General features: G+C 37.2%; 1 protein-coding gene across 2 annotated transcripts in view; it reads left to right on the top strand.

The window, feature by feature from the left end:
- LOC149253651 (4-hydroxy-tetrahydrodipicolinate synthase, chloroplastic-like) overlaps positions 1-13360 on the top strand; it is an 89623-nt gene extending 76263 nt beyond the window's left edge. For both annotated transcript variants that reach the window (XM_089459996.1, XM_089459997.1), the window contains 2 exons: positions 6275-6358; positions 12066-13360. In XM_089459996.1, the coding sequence (XP_089316122.1) occupies positions 6275-6358; positions 12066-12993 (1012 nt within the window). In that variant the 3' untranslated portion in view covers positions 12994-13360. The remainder of the gene's footprint in view (positions 1-6274; positions 6359-12065) is intronic.
- The last annotated feature ends 4099 nt before the right edge of the window (positions 13361-17459 follow it).

Raw genomic sequence — 17459 nt, 5'->3', positions numbered from 1 at the left:
AATTGTTTTCAGTTCCAGAGGCCGGGTAGAGGTTTCAGAAAGCTAGAGAAGCGATTTCCTCAGCATAGACAGACAAAAGGACTTCATCAGAGGCAGTTCCGAGCTAGACGTGATAGGGCCTGCACAAGCATTGCGCAGAGGCTAGCGTAAGGGTTCTAGGAGGACGATTTTCTGAAGGAAAATTGTGCTGGGGTTTCTTGTGGAAGAAGGGTAATTCCCTTAAATAATTTTGGCCAGATTTTCTTGTTGTTTGAATTGCCAGTTGGGCATCCATAGATTGTACTCAGATTTGATTGCTGCTTAATAATAAAAACCCTCAGCTGTTGCACTGGTTTTCCCAAGTTGGGTTTTTTCGGGGACATTTGTCCAAAAATAACGGTGTCATTTTTATGTGTGTGTGTGTGTTAGAATTTTCTTAGTTTCCAGCACTATTTTCTTCCGCAGTTTTATTTGTGAAGGTTGCAGTGTGATTTATTCAGTGTTTCCGTAACAAATAAATTGTTAAATTAATTAACAATTAGAAGAATAATTTCCAGTTGTTGCAATAGAATTTAAGTTTTGAAATTTTCACATGGTATCAGAGCGTGAGTGATCAACTGGGAAGCTCAAAAGCGGAGGTGAGAATTTCACTGTTCAGTGGAAGTAGCAGGCCGAAATTCTCAGAGGCAACAGAGTACCTAGATAGGCAAGTCGAATTGCTAGGGCAAAAATTCGATTTTCAGTTGCAGGGTTCCAAAAAAGTCGAATTGCCTGGGTTAGTGATTTCAACAGTCATAGGGAGCAACTGCAACTTAGATTTTCGCTGAGTAGATTCCTTGGTTGGATGCAGAGGGTTTTGCAGCAGCAAAACCAACGTCGGGTGGAAGGGAAAAGCACACACAGTAGAGGGAAAAATTCTCTCAGGGAATGTCGAGTGTCAAAAGTTCGATTTTTCCAAGCAGATTGGCAATAGCAGCTAGAAGATCCTCGCATTCCAGAAGGGAATACGAGTAGCAAAGCAACAGTCGAGCAGAGGGAAAGAGGGAGTTTTCGACTTGATAAGAGATGGCCACAACAAGGCTTAGAGATCAGGATAGGTTGGATGGAGCTTCCAACTATGTCATCTGGAAGGCTAGGATGTCCTTCCTTCTAGATGAATATGGCCTGAAAGCCTACATAGATAATGTGGTGGCAGTTCCCCAGGATGCGGATCAGTTGAAGGAATATAGGAAGGAGATGGCACGGGCGAAGAGGATGATTTTGGATGGAGTCCGAGATCACATAGTCTCACATATTTTTGGCAAGAATACTGCTAGGGAAATGTGGGTAGCTCTCTCCACGCTATACCAAGGTACTTCCGAGCAGCGAAAGATGTTCCTGGAAGAAAAGCTGAGATGCATCAGGATGCAGAGGGGGAAGGCATAGATCCCTTTCTCACCAGGATTCAGGAGGTCCGAGACCAGCTTGCAGCTGTTGGGGTAGCGCCTCAACCATCAAAGCTAGTGAGGTTGGCACTGAACAGTGTCTCTGAGGATTGGCAAGTCTTTGTCCAAAGTATATTGGGCAGAGACATGCTACTAGGATGGGACAAAATGTGAGTTGACTTACAACAGGAGGAGTTGAGGTAGCTCTTTTAAAGAGCTCCATCAGCGGCAACAGTAGCAGTGGATCGAATAGTGTGAAGGAGGAGGAGAATGTGGCCCTACCATCTAAGGGTCCCAATCAGGGGCAGGGGGAATAGGGGAAGAAGAAGAAGGACCTATCTAAGGTCAAGTGCTTCAAGTGTGGCGAGTTTGGCCACTACAGTACCCAGTGTCCTATCAGAAAGAAGGATAAGAAAGAGAAGCAGGACTAGGTGGCAACACATGCTAAGGTAGATAGGTTGTCCTCCAGGTTGGAGAAGACTCCGCGATGTTCACCGATATACCTCCAGGAGTGAGGTGGGGTGACTTGGTGCTGTAGCCCCAGAGAGCTATAGAGATGGGCAAGGTCCTTGAGGAGTCCACCTCATGGATCATTACCTTGCTATAGGGGCCCACAATATTCAGTAGCAGGATGGATCAGTGTTAGGAGATGCAGTCAGATATCAGAGTGACAGTTGCATACTAGTAGCAGTCAGGTGCTGGGGAGCGCAGTGCAGAGTCAACAACAACGTAGATTCTTCAGTGACAATGCAGAGGCTAGTAGTAGTCAGGAGTCAGGACTCATGAGACAGATGCAGTAGACACATATGATTCAGTATTTCAGATGCTTCTCAGTTGCAGTAGTTGCAGTTGTAGCAACAATAGATGAGAGGGAGTTGCAGCGTTGGCAACAGTACAACAGGTCAGTAGCAACACAAATGCAACATTAGAGGTGTGCAGTGGTTGGTGGGCAATGGCAGGAAGTCATAGTGGCTAGACATCAACAGCGTGACAGAGTGGTACAGAAACATGGTGTTGTAGCAGGGTGTGCAGCACTAGAACACAGTCCATGCTAAGAGGGAATGTTAGTTTTTGTAGCATCAGATGTGTTCTAGCCACAAAACTCGGTGGAGAGGCTAGAATACATGAGATCTCCATAACCCAGAAATCGTTTATGGAAATTCCACCTAGGGATGGCTTAATTAGATTATTAACCGATTGGTAAATATTTCCTAAGTCTAAAATTAGGGAATATGGTTAATTAATCAGAATTAATTAAGTCAAGGTGAGAATAGTCTAGAAACTCACACAGATCGACTTCAAGATAATCCTAGCCCTTGATTAAGATTTAATCTTGGATGTTGGAGTCCCAACAGATGATTATAAGAAGAAGTCGATGGTCCCTTGGAGAAGACACACCAGTAGTTGGCAAATCGATTTCCAGAGAGTAGCAACAGTTGCTGGAGAGCCTGAGATTGAAGTAGAGTCAGTGAGGGGCAGAGACAGTGATCAGGAGGAAGTTTTCCATATTCGGAGAGGCTGCAGCAACAGGACGAGTTATTCCCAGTGGGGCAGCGTAGAGGACTGTGTAGTTGCTTCAGAAGAGCAACTTGATTTAGCCGGAGGAAAAATTGTTTTCAATTCCAGAGGCCAGGGAGAGGTTCCAAAGTGCCGGAGAAGCGGTTTCCTTAGTAGAGACAGGTAGATTGGGCATCCATAGATTGTACTCAGATTTCACTGCTGCTTAATAATAAAAGCCCTTAGCTACTGTGCCAGTTTTCCCAAGTTGGGTTTTTTCAGGGACATTCGTCCAAAAATAATGGTGTCATTTTTATGTGTGTGTGTGCTAGAATTTTCTCAGTTTCCAATGCTATTTTCTTCTGTAGTTTTATTTGTGAAGGTTGCAGTGTGATTTATTCAGTATTTTCCATAACAAATAAATTGTTAAATTAATTAACAATTAGAAGAATAATTTTCAGTTGCTACAATAGGATTTCAATTTTGAAATTTTCACAGTTTGCCTAAGGAAATATGATGGGCCTCAAACCCACTTGTCTTAGGATTGTTGATGCAGATATGCAAGAGACCAGATTGGAAAGAAGATTTGGACTACATAATTAACTTACCAGTGTCATCTGTGCCAAATGGGCTTCAAGGGTACATCTCTAAGGGGAGGATTATAGTGTTGAATAGACATATAGAAGAAAACAACCCGAATGTACACCTGAAAGAGACAGTAAAATTCAAGGAGATGGACTTACTTAAGTGTGTCCTACTGGTTGCTATTTTAAGGAACCTGATATATTGCTCTGGCATGTTACATATGGCACGAGCTTTAATTTGACCCATGTTGGATGACATTAATCTTCATTGATAAATTTTAATTTTAGTGAAATGGACTTTCTAGGCTTAATATTTGCCAATATTGCCTCATTGTGCAATGGTTAGAACTTCATCTAGAATGTATCTGTCTTTTACTTGATCTTTAGTTGGTATTTTGTTTTTAGTGGGTTTTCCAGTTTAAGCTCAGTTAAGCTTCTTTTCCTATATTATATTACATTGCAAGTTTTTCTATTGAATTCTGCCAACTTTTTTTGAGGGCAAAGATTGTAAAACTTTGAAATATCTGACAAATTTGGACCAACTTAGACTTAGTTGAAGATAGCAGCACTTTGTTTGTAGTCAAAGCATGTGTGAAAATATAATTTAAAATCAACTGCACAAATGTCCTTAATCCTACTCCTAATATAGTATTCTTAATACAGAGTTGGGGAAGCCTTCCACAACCCCCCCTTAACCAGTGTCATCCATGCCAAATGAGCTTCAAGGGTAAATCTCTAAGGTGAGGATTAGTGTTGAATAGACATACAGAAGAAAGCAAACCCTTTCTATTGAAGTCTGCTAACTGTTTTTGAGGGCAAATATTGCAAAACTTTTATGACAAATTTGGACCAAATTAGATTTAATTGAAGATAGCAGCACTTTGTTTGCAGTCAAAGCATGTGTGAAAAATATAATTTAAAATCAACTGCACAAATGTCCTGAATCCTACTAATATGGTATTCCTAATACAGAGTTGGGAAGTCTCTCACAAACCACCCCTCCCGCCCCGTCCACCAGTGTCATTTGTGCCAAATGAACTTCAAGGGTAAATCTCTAAGGGGAGGATTATAGTGTTGAATAGACATACAGAAGAAAGCAAACCCTTTCTATTGAAGTCTGCCAAGGTTTTTGAGGGCAAAGATTGCAAAACTTCGAAATATCTGACAAATTTGGACCAAATTAGACTTAGTTGAAGATAGCAGCACTTTGTTTGTAGTCAAAGCATGTGTGAAAAATATAATTTAAAATCAACTGCACAAATGTCCTTAATCCTACTAATATGGTATTCCTAATACAGAGTTTGGGATGCCTCCCACAAACCCCCCCTCTGCCCACTAGTGTCATCCATGCCAAATGAGCTGCAAGGGTAAATCTCTAAGGGGAGGATTATAGTGTTGAATAGACATACAGAAGAAAGCAAACCCTTTCTATTGAAGTCCACCAACCGTTTTTGAGTGCAAAGATTGTAAAAATTTGAAATATCTGACATATTTGGGCCAAATTAGACTTATTTGAAGATAGCAGCACTTTGTGTGTAGTCAGAGCATGTTTGAAAAATATAATTTAAAATCAACTGCACAAATGTCCTTAATCCTACTCATATGGTATTCTTAATACAGAGTTGGGGAAGCCTCCCACAAACCTCCCATCCTGCCCTGCTCACCAGTGTCATCCGTGCCAAATGAGCTTCAAGGGTAAATCTCTAAGGGGAGGATTATAGTGTTGAATAGACACACAGAAGAAAACAAACCCAACGTACACCTGAAAGAGAACAGTGAAATTCAAGGAGATGGACTTACTTATGTGTGTCCTACTCATCGCTATTTAAGTAACTTGATACACTGCACTGGCATGTTATCATATGGCACAAGCTTTAATTTGACCCATGTTGAATGACATTAACCTTCATGGATAAAATTAAAATTTTGTTTTTAGTGAATGGACTTTCTAGGCTTAATATTTGCCAATATTGCCTCTCATTATGCAATGTTTAGAACTTTGTCTAGAATGTATCTGTCTTTTACTTGATCTTTAGTTAGTATTTTGTTTTTAGTGGGTTTTCCAGTTTAAGCTCAGTTAAGCTTCTTTTCCTGTCTTATATAACATTGTGAGTTTTTCTATTGAAGTCTGCCAACTGTTTTTGAGGGTGAAGATTGTAAAACTTTGAAATATCTGACAAATTTGGACCAAATTAGACTTAGTTGAAGATAGCAGCACTTTTTTTGTAGTCATAGCATGTGTGGAAAATATAACTTAAAATCAAATGCACAAGTGTCCTTAATCCTACCCCTAATATAGTATTCTTAATACAGAGTTGGGAAGCTTCGCTGCCTCCCCAACGCCCAACACTCTCTCACACACACAAAAATGAGGTGTGATTATAGTTTAAATGAAAACTTGAATGGTGGGCCAAATATATGATATCTTAGCGCATGTGGTCACTTAAGCATCTCATTTTTTCTTGCTATTGTGTCATGCAGACTCCAATACAATTAGATGTGCTCTAATATTCTTATTACAGAAGTGGGAAGGCCTCCCCCCTCACTCACAAAAATGAGGCGTGTATAGAGTTCAAATGAAAACTTGAATGGTGGGCCACATATATGATATCTTAGCGCATGTGGTCACTTAAACATCACATTTTTTCTTGCTATTGTGTCATGCAGACTCTAATATGTGACCTGCAATTATCTGTGCTGAAATATCTTCAAAATGTGGAAAATACCTATCCATTTTTTTCCTTGAAATCTTGTCCTTTTAAGAATTGAAATTGACTTGTGTGAATACAGGGAAAGCAGAAGATGGAGAGCAGCAAGAGCAGCTACTATGCAAGATGTACATCTTCCTATGCGAAGCTTTGAATTGAAAAATAGGTTGGTCTACTTGTTTGTTGTTTGGTAGGTTTGAGAAAATTTATCAACTGTAAATGATTGGTGCTATTATTTGTTTCTGTTTCTCTTATAAAGGATTCATATCAATAACACCGCGTGTGATTACATCCAGTAACTTGGAAGTTGAACTTATGATATCTATCTCAGTCTGCACTTAAATTCATAAGATTACTGTTACGCCAATGAGTTCTAGAAATGTCTATCAATTCCCCCAAGCCAGCCCCCACTTCCCCTCCTTTAAGGATGCCAGTGTACAATTCTTGTCAATCATGCTGGAAATATTTATCTTATGGATAAGACCACAAGTGCGACTAAACAAGACAAGATCCTAATGAGAGGGGTAGGGGTTTATAATGTTCTTTTTAAAATTTTCATGCCCTTTATCATGTCAAATGATGGAAAATGTTTTCACATTTAAATTTGAAAGGTGGTTTGTAAGCACAAAAGAATAATGACCAAGGAAAGCCTTTATCGAGGAATATAGTGGTCCATTGCAGTGTTGCAAACACTGTGAACAAATCGCAATAACATGCGAAGTCACGATTCTTTCTGGGTGCTGATTTTATCGGCCTAAAAATCACCGATTTTCATGTCCAAAAAAAGCGGGGAAAATTGCAATAAAATCAGGATAATATTGGGATAAAATCATGATAAAATCGTAAAAATCATAATAAAATCACATACAAATCCAAAAAATTGTTGTAAGTCACTTTTTTGATTTTCTGTATTTTTTTTTTAAATTTTGCTAATGTTTGCCGATTTTCACCTATATTTTCCCGATTTTTTGATTTTTTTCATTCCCCAGACCCTTCCTGTTTTTACTGATGCTGATTTTAGCAACATTGGTCCATTGTCAGTTTCACGTTTCCAACATTTTTAGTTATATTGCTTGTTACTTATTTTATGACTAATTAACGTCTGCCATCAAAACAGTTCTTTAGATGCTATATGCTCTCCATTCTGTAATGAACAAAATTCGTATATGCAGCGGAAATCTTCAGAATACTTCGAAGACAAAGACATCCATTGTAGGACAAGTAAGTGTATATTGAATATTATAAAAGAATTGATGTAAGATGATTACAATGAGGATGAGGGCCTGCTTATATACCCTAGGCAGGGACCTCTTCACCAACGATTATTTCCTTAGGGACATACCTTTTCATTAATTACTAATTAATTAATAATTACCTTTTCATTAATTACTAATTAATTAATCATTGATAATTATTATTTTCATTTACATTATTTGTGTTATTTTTATATATATTTAATTCGTAACATTGCTTTCCTCTTCAAAAAGCTTTGTCCTCAAAGCTTACTGATGAAGGATCAGATCTCTTCTGCCATTCGAAATATCTTCTTGCTTTTGGACTTTCATCTTCCTTGATACAAGACGATATGATGCTCTGGGTGATAGACAAAATTGTCGTACTGAGAATGGATCAGACCATCCTAGATTAACCTTCAGTGGAATCTTCTGATCATTGGAATTTTGTGATGAATTGTTATCATAGGACTGGATTCTGCAAACTTCAGTATTCTTTGGAACAAAAATCTGTTGTTTGTGTTTTGAGTGATACTGGTATTTAGATTGATTGGAAAGTCCGCTCTTGTGATTCAGATGTCGATAAAAAGTTCTTCTAGTTGGACTCTCCCTTATTATGTTCGTGTTAGTTTCTTGAATTCCTTCAGGTGCTGTTGTTGTTGAGTTGGTTACTGAATCATTATTTGGAAAGTCTATTGTTTGAACTGCAATTTCTGAATATGTCATCACTTCAGTAGGTTTAGCCTATGCTTGGGTTACTATTTTGACTGGATTGGTATTTGTTTCTTTATCTTCAACTTGCACTGAAACGACTGGAGACTTTAATACTACTTCTTGAAGTTGTTCTAACTTGTCATTTAGTGACTTCTTGTTACTTTTAAGCTTCTTTATTTGCGTAAGGCTTGGTTATGATTCCTTAGACGTGAAATCTCTTCGTTTTCTGAACTGTTGATTTTGTCTTTAGTATCTTCTTTTTTATCTTTTAAATCTTTGATTTGTTCTAATAATTTTTGATTAAGTGTTTTTAGGCACAAGTTTTTTTATTTTTATTTTTGATATTTAAATCTTTGTTTGATAGAATCTCTTTTAATCCCTTCTCAGAACTTTCCTTTTCTTTGGACTTTTTGATCTGTGAAAGTAAGTTTTTGTTGTAGTCCCGTAGACGCCAAATTTATTTGTTGCTTTCTATTGATTTTTCATGAAACCGATCTTCGAGATTTTTATGTTTTTTATCTGATGCTTCGTTCTTTTGTTGAAGTTTTGTGATTTCTTCCTTTAATTTTTTTATTTGTGTCTAGGTATTACCTTGATATTCTTCCAAAGTAAACAATCTTCGACATTTTGAACAAAGTATTGTGTGATTTTTAAAAATCAACAAATATTGATCTTCTGTTCGACAAAATGGACATTTGGTCTAAAATGTAGAGTTATGTATGGGATCCATAGTTTCTTCGTTCATCTTTGAATTAGACCCCATTTGTTTTTTTTTCTTCAAAAAATGGACTTCTTAGAAGGAATATTTATTTTTTACTTTGTACTTTGGAACTTCCAAACCTTTTAATCAACGTGAACTTTGAAAAATACTCTTTTATACCTTGGTATTTTTTTTAAATAATAATATTATTATTATTTTTAATTAATTATATAATATATAGTTATTATATAACTATATAATTGAATTAATTATATAGTTTATAGTTATTATATAACTATATAATATAACAATTGAATGTTATGAAAAAAAATTGAAACGGTCAGGTTGATGGAATAATCGTGACCGTATGATGTCACAACGTTTGATTGTGGAGAAAGGATTGGCAAACAGAGCTTGTCGGATCTCTTGGCAACGATTGGACGACGACAGGACGATGAGCGATAGACAGGAACGGAGGAGCCAACGGCTAGTCAGGTTGTCAGAGGGAATTTGCGACAGGAGCGGGTGAATCAGCAAACGGGTTGTAGCGGAGGTGTGCGGTGGCTCAACGACTTGCTGGGAAAACGATCGAGCGGTGTTTCGGGTGACACAGGACTGCGGGCAGACTTCGTTGCAAGGATGAGGCACCGTATCATGCAATTGGTTGATAATGGTGGCAGGGTTACTAAGAAGGCAAAGGCAGGCGATGGATGACAGTTTTTTTGACCGGTTCACACATTAGCAGATGGGCTCCAGTGGCGAAGGCAACATGGATAGGTGACTGAAGACGACAGAGGCCCACAATGGTTTGCAATTATTATTATTTTTTGTTACAATTTTTTTTTTTTTTTTTTTAAATTCAGGAGCCCCCTTTTTTATTCTCTGTAGTCCTTGTATTTGTCTTTATATTTTTTTCAATATATATTGACTCTCCTTGTATTTGACTTTATATTTTTTTCAATGTGTTGACTCCTTTTTTTTGTTTTCTTTCTAATATATAATCTATTTTCCTTTTTTTGTTTTGTTTTTGTTTTTGTTTGTTTGTTTTTTTTGAAATATTTTGATTTATTTATTTTTTTTAATTATTAAATGGCCAAGGGCTTGACGACGAATTTGGTGGAATGGAAAACCTCCAACTATGTTTGAATTCTTGACGGCAACAAGGTTGACGTAAGATTTGATGTTGGCCAAGAGCCGGATCAGACGTGGCTTTGATACCAATGTAACGAACAAAGTTTGTATATGCAGCAGAAATCTTCAGAATACTTCGAAGACAATGACATCCATTGTAGAACAAGTAAGTGTATATTGAATATTATAAAATAATTGATGTAAGATGATTACAATGAGGATGAGGGCCTGCTTATATACCCTAGGCAGGTGCCTATTCACCAATGGTTATGTCCTTAAGGACATACCTTTTCATTAATTACTAATTAATTAATCATTAATAATTATTATTGTCATTTATATTATTTGTGTTATTTTTATATATATTTAATTTGTAACACATTCCTCTCATGACTCCGTATGCAAAAAGAAGTGAATGAATACATAATTATTTACCACAGAGTTGTAAGTGCCTTTATATGCATAGATAAGATAAGCTAAGATCATTCTATTAATGTTAACTTTTGAACTCAGTAACCTGGCAATTTATTTCCTAGCAGATTTATCACAGAGACACTGAATAAAAGAACGACAGGGATCTTAACAAAACTAAACAACAGAAGCAAATAAACAACTAATCTCAATCACACATTACACAAAATTTTTCTGCGTAATCATATCAGTTTTTTATTTAATCTTCAGAACTACAAGGGCTCCCTTACTGGGATAATGGCCTTGTGCAGAAATTATTTACAACAAGAACATGTATCTGACCTAGTAGATCGAACCCTGCTTGGTATTTTTGGATCTTCCCTGTTGCCCCGTGCAACTTCCTTGAACCCAACACACTTGGATGGAAGTCCTCCACCCACACGCTGATGTCCTTTCCTCAATGTGTGCTCATTCAATGTTTCTTTTTCCTTAGCCTAGCATTCCTTTTATAAGTTTGAGTTATGACTGAATCCACAACCCTAATATCCAAAGTGATTGAGGGTTGATATTAGATCTCATCTCACTTAAGATCAACGGTTGACATTCATCTAATTCACTTGTGCAAAAGCCTTTGCATTTTATTAAATTAACTCACTTTTGTCTCATAAAAATAAATTACTTTAATCACTGAAGTAATTGCTAAGGTTAAGTGTGTATTAGGCAAATTCCGCACATCTACACAATTAGGCCTGTACAGAAGTACCTGCCCAAGCTACAAACATCAATAATTAATGTCCAACAATGACCACAACAAAAGTAGGTCAATAGTACACCAGTGCAAGTACAAAAGCATCTTCTAGGTCTACGCTGAAAGCAGAAATTAAGATCTATGAACAAGCTAGAAACTAAGCATAATAAATATTATGTTAATGTCCTTTCTGTGTTTTATATCACAACTACAAGCATATATCCATTCACTTCCAACTTGAGGATGAACAACAGAATGTGGTTTCCTGAAATAAGTGAAACTACTATTTTACTTTTGTCCCTAATCTGGACCTTTTAGTGTTTTCGTTCTTTGAATTTGTTTCTTAGTTGTGTTCTATGATAATGTTTAGAAACAAATGACGTGAAAAGTTCCAATATTAGAGACCAAAATAAATGCCACAATTTAGCAGCTGTACTTATTTAAGGAAACCTCATTTTGTTTTTCAGCTTCGAGTAGGCAGGCATATGTTTATGATTGTGAGGAAAGAGACGGGGTGGATTTCAGAAATAACGCCATTAAAATAATGGATTGTTTATGTATATAGGTTTAGTCAACTAGCTGCCTATCACTCGGTAATAAATAATTATTTAGAAAACAAATTATAAAATCTGTGCTATGCATAATGCCTTGGCCCATCTGCTATGAAGAGTTTTTTTGTTTCTTAGTGATGTGGAGAGTCTGTATATATATTATACGGACTAAAATTATGTAACATGACATGCTTTGGCACCCATTTAGGTAAATGCCTATTTGTTTCTTGTTAGATTATTCCTAATTTGAATTGCACTGCAACAATAAAACAAGCTAGTACCTCATGTACACTTTGTTATCTTCTCTTGTTATTTGCTGTCTATAAGTTTTGGAGATTAATCCTACTATGGTTGATTCAACGTTCTTTTTTCCTTTGTTTTTACAGAACTCAAGTCAATGAAATAAAAAAGCTCAAGTTGATTACAGCAATTAAGACACCATATTTACCAGACGGACGTTTTGATCTGGAAGCTTATGATTCTCTGCTAAATATGCAAATAGTAAATGGTGTCGAGGGTGTTATTGTTGGAGGAACAACTGGGGAAGGGCAGCTAATGAGTTGGGATGAACATATTATGCTAATTGGACATACTGTCAATTGTTTTGGTGATGCAATCAAAGTCATTGGAAATACCGGAAGCAATTCAACAAGAGAGGCAATACATGCAACAGAACAAGGTTTTGCTGTTGGAATGCATGCTGCTCTTCACATTAATCCTTACTATGGAAAGACATCACATGAAGGATTGGTGTTACATTTTAGAAGTGTGCTATCAATGGGTCCAACCATAATATATAATGTCCCTGGCAGGACTGGACAAGACATTCCTCCATTAGTAATAAAGAAACTTGCAGAGAGTCCAAATTTTGCAGGTGTTAAAGAATGCGTAGGAAATGACCGTATTAATGAGTACACAGATAACGGTATGGCTGTCTGGAGTGGAAATGATGATCAGTGTCATGATGCAAGGTGGAACCATGGAGCTAGAGGTGTCATCTCTGTTACAAGTAACTTGGTTCCAGGTTTGATGCGCGATCTTATGTTCAATGGGAAGGATGAAGCTCTGAACAAAATGTTATTACCTTTGATGGACTGGCTCTTTTGTGAGCCTAATCCGATTGCTCTTAATACAGCTTTGGCACAACTCGGTGTAATACGGCCTATATTTAGGTTACCCTACGCTCCTCTTCCTGTTGGGAAAAGGATGCAATTTTGCAATATTGTTCGAGATATTGGCCGCGGAAATTTCGTTGGAAATAGAGATGTTCAAGTTCTAGAGGATGAGGATTTCATTCTCTTGGGTCGGTATTAGAGGTTGAGTTTTGGATGAAGCAGCAGTTCAACTACATGATATATTCACAATATATTATTTTGCCTTGTGCATGCATATCATTTTTGATTTCGTTTGAGCTGGACTGAGGCAATATCTTTGAAGATTTTGTTTCTGTGCTTTAGGGATTTACTTAAAGTTACAGGATAGTCAACAATGGTTATTGGACAAACCTATGTATGAGTTAATTTCTACTGTTATCTGTCAACGAAGTTGGTGCATGAAGAATTCACATACATTTCGGCTGCATGGTTGCCAAATTATTGGTCATTTGCAAGTTGATGAATTTTCTCATCTTTCCACCAGCAATTTGAAGCCTGAATATCATTAATTGATAATATTATTGCTATGGGCCTTTTTATTATCGGAAAACAGTGAAATCATACAAGGTCTGTTGAAAGTATAGGGGTACGCATGTATGATCTTTTTGTTATTTTCTATTTTTACGTGTCTATCGCATTTACATGTTTGATTTTGTATTTTGAAGTTTTGAAATAATGGAAGGTTTAATATGACATTAGTAATAATATGCAGATGATTGGTACACCGAATGACAACATACGATCTCTTAGAACATACAAAAGAAGACTTATATGTGGGGATTTCTGATTATGGTTATGTTGTTGTTTCATTTGGAGATATTGGCTATTTCTGGATGGGTCTCTGGTTTTGTATTTTCTAGTTGCCAATAATATTTGCTTTATTGGCACCTATCTTATGGCTCTCCACTTGTGATCCTGTCCTGTCATAGAAATGGTGTTAGGTATATTTCATTGATTTCCTTTATTGTTTGCTGCAACTTTCTTGAATGATCGACCAGTTGTGGATTTCTCATTGTTATATTATCACACTGTTCGCTCATCATTAAGTTAGGACTAATGTTACCAAGGCGATTCTTGAAAAGTGTTTTCATTTACATATGTCATCACTAGGTGATCCTTGAAAGTGTTTTCATTTACATGTGTCATCACTAGGCACCTATCTCATGGCTCTCCACTTGTGATCCTATCCTGTCACAGAAATGGTGTTGGTATATTTCATTGATTTCCTTTATAGTTTGCCACAACTTTCTTGAATGATCGACTAGTTGTGGATTTCTCATTGTTATATTATCACTCTGTTTGCTCATCATTTAGGACTAATGTTACCAAGGGGATTCTTGAAAAGTGTTTTCATTTACATGTGTCATCACTAGGTGATCCTTGAAAGTGTTTTCATTTACATGTGTCATCACTAGGTTGTTTATTGTGGATATTGTTCCCTGGAGTCATGCCAATTTCAGATAATACTGAATAGGTCCAACACTATACGTGCGCCATTCTGCAGGCACCTAAACACAAGGCAATCTTATTGGTCGCTTTCAAACAGGCTTTCTTGCTCTAATGCATTCAATATTATTTTAATTGTTCTACAGTGTGATATTGTTCACTGTGGAGAGGAAACTGTATAGAGGCTATCCTATGGCCACAAGCAGCGGTGCTTTGGGTGTATATATATCTATATATATATATATATCCTACAGCCATTTGGCACAGGCAGCGGTGCTTTGGGTGCACCACACGCACAAGTGTGTGTGTTTTTCTCTCTCGATCGACTTCTCATTTATAAAATGGGGTGTAAAAGATGCTGATTTGTCTAATTTATAACATGGGATGTTTGCCATTTTTATTTATTTTATTTTTAGATTTTTGATTTAGATTTAAAATCCAGAAGATGCATTGATTTGAAATATGTTATTTTTTTTTTTTTGGAAAAAATCTTTATATTTCAAATAATGTAATATGTATAAAGGGAGAATGTCAAAAAAATAAAAAATGGCACTGTCATGCCAATTTCAGATAATACTAAAGAGGTCCAACGCTCGACATGCACCACTCTGCACCTAAACACAAGGCGATCTTATTGGTCCCTTTCAAACAGGCTCTCCTGCTTTAATGCATTCAATATTATTTTAATTGTTCTACAGTGTAGTATTGTTCACTCTGGACAGGAAACTGTATAGAGGCTATCCTACGGCCATTTGGCACAGGCAGCGGTGCTTTGGGTGCACATGTATACGAGCTCCATATATATAGTCCTCGCTTAATTGGCTTCTCATTTATAAAATGAGGTGTAAAAGATGCTAATTTATCTAATTTATAACCTGGGATGTTTCTCATTTTTAATTATTTTGATTTTGATTTATATTTAATATCCAAAAGATGCTTTGATTTGAAATATGTTAATTTTTTTTGGACAAAATATTTATATTTCAAATAATGTAATAATAATAGGTACAATTTGCATTTTGCAAAGTGAAAATGTCAAGAAATATAAAGTGGCATTAATATTTGTATCTTGAAAAACAAAACTTCAAAAAAATTATGAGGTGTTAAGCATAAAAAATCTCCATATTGTCTACTGAAATAAAACAAAACTATGGATACAAGGGCTAAGTACCATAAAATCACAAATATCATTAATTGTTGTTTTAGAGGGTGCACAAACATAAAACATATAATTGACATAAAATCAAGTGCAAGCCACAACGATTGCAAAATCTGTCATCCTTTTTGGGCTTGGGCTAACTCATTGTTTGCAGTAGTTCATCAATGACCAATGATCCTCATCCATTATCATTCTCCTTGAATGATTTGGCCATCGTTAAAATGACCAATAGGATGCATGGTACTTAATCATCCAAAAGTGATCGGGGAGTGGTACTTTTTTGACATCACTGAAAAGTTTGATTAACTTACGCAATAAAAACAATACTAAATCTAGGAGTGTAAACAAATCTACCTAGGAAACTTTTAATTGGAAAAACTAAAGTGAGAGCTATAGTTCTATCTCATTGTATTAACTTCACAATTCATAATACAATATTTAGAAATATTTTTTTTTTAAACCATAATGAGTATATATATATATATATATATATATATATATATATATATAGATAACATGACCGTTCCGTTCAAAATCGAGATTTTATGAGGTATTTTCAAGCCTACTAAGGGCTGTTGATACAACAATTGTTCCGCTTTCCTTCTATAAGAGTTTTAATTGTGGTTCTCACAAAAAATTCTCATTCCAGAGATCCTATAGCTATATATTCGACAAAATTGAAAAAGTAAATATTTACATTTGAAGTGTGTCATTCAAAAACAATTAGTAAAACTAGAGAGAGTACAGACTAAACATCCATTGGCGCTGGACTGTTCAGATCCAGGCCAGTGGATACTTCTTCATTGCTCTTGTTCAGATCCAACCCGATGGAGTCTTCTTCGTTACTCTTGCTTCTCTCCTCCATCTTGAGCTTTAACTACTCAATTTGTTGCTGCAACACATCCACCTCATCTTCCAATTGGTGAATTTGTTCCTTCTTCTCCAATTGATACTCCTGCATGGCCAGATTCTCCAGTTGTTGTTGATGGATGCAATGTTGCAACATCGCCAACCCTTCCCGTATCTCCAAGTGATCCTGCACACATTTGTTGCAGACTTGCCTATTCCTACCTTCGTTTAGAGAATTTCCCACCCTCGCCCCCCCGTCCTCGACCTGCGACGACACCATGAGCCCGACAAGGAGCTATCCTCAGCGGTGTGCACCTCATATCTATCTTCAGACTACCTCTGGCTAGCTTCTCGAGGATGCCACAAACCCCACTATCCTGCCCTCTTGGCTCCAGATTCCCCGTGACCCACCGCTCTAGGAACCTGCCGTCTTCCAAACCATCCTCCAAATCTAAAGAGTCCCTGAGGTTTTGTTCTAGAACCCCCTCCCAGTCAAGTGGACTATCAACACTCAGACCAAAAACCTTCACACTAGCGATCGCACTCAAACAGGCAACCCTCTGTATATCAACACTTGAATAGTCCCCGAGGTTCTGTTCTAGAACCCCCTCTCAGTCAAGCAAACTAACAACACTCAGACCAACAACCCTCACCCAAACCACCGCACTCAAACATGTAGCCCCCTGAAGATCAACACTCGAATACTCAGGCACTCCAGAAATCGCCTTGAGATCCTGCGCTACAACCTAGACCCAACAATTGATACTCAGAGACCTCAACTTCACCCGCCAGGCCTTCGTAGAGGCCACTTGAGCAGAAAAGAACCTTAAACCATAAAAATTGAACATACTGTTATTCCTTAAATAGCAAATGCATAACTGTGTGATGATGCAGTACAATGGAGTGGTGCTGTAATCCCGATGAACCTCCATAAATTCCCAACAATCTGCCATTATTTCCCAGCTCTGCTCTTGGTCCGTCATTCTCATCCAAACCTTCCTCCCACGAGCGACTAAAGTGTTTCTGAGCATGGGAATTAATTGCTTCTTTGAATTCCCCATTAACTTGCTATCGCCTGAGATGGTGCATCGGCCTTTGCACCATGATCTAGGGCGTGGGGGCTGGATACTCATGCTTTGTAATCTACCAGGCACAAGTGTTGTACCAGAGTG

Source organism: Pinus tabuliformis, chromosome 7 (genome assembly GCF_031772625.1).
Source record: "Pinus tabuliformis cultivar Carrire ecotype Pingquan chromosome 7, CPIR1, whole genome shotgun sequence".
Classification (NCBI taxonomy): domain Eukaryota; kingdom Viridiplantae; phylum Streptophyta; class Pinopsida; order Pinales; family Pinaceae; genus Pinus; species Pinus tabuliformis.
The sequence above is the reverse complement of the archived record's forward strand: the minus strand, read 5'-3'. Positions and strand labels throughout refer to the sequence as shown.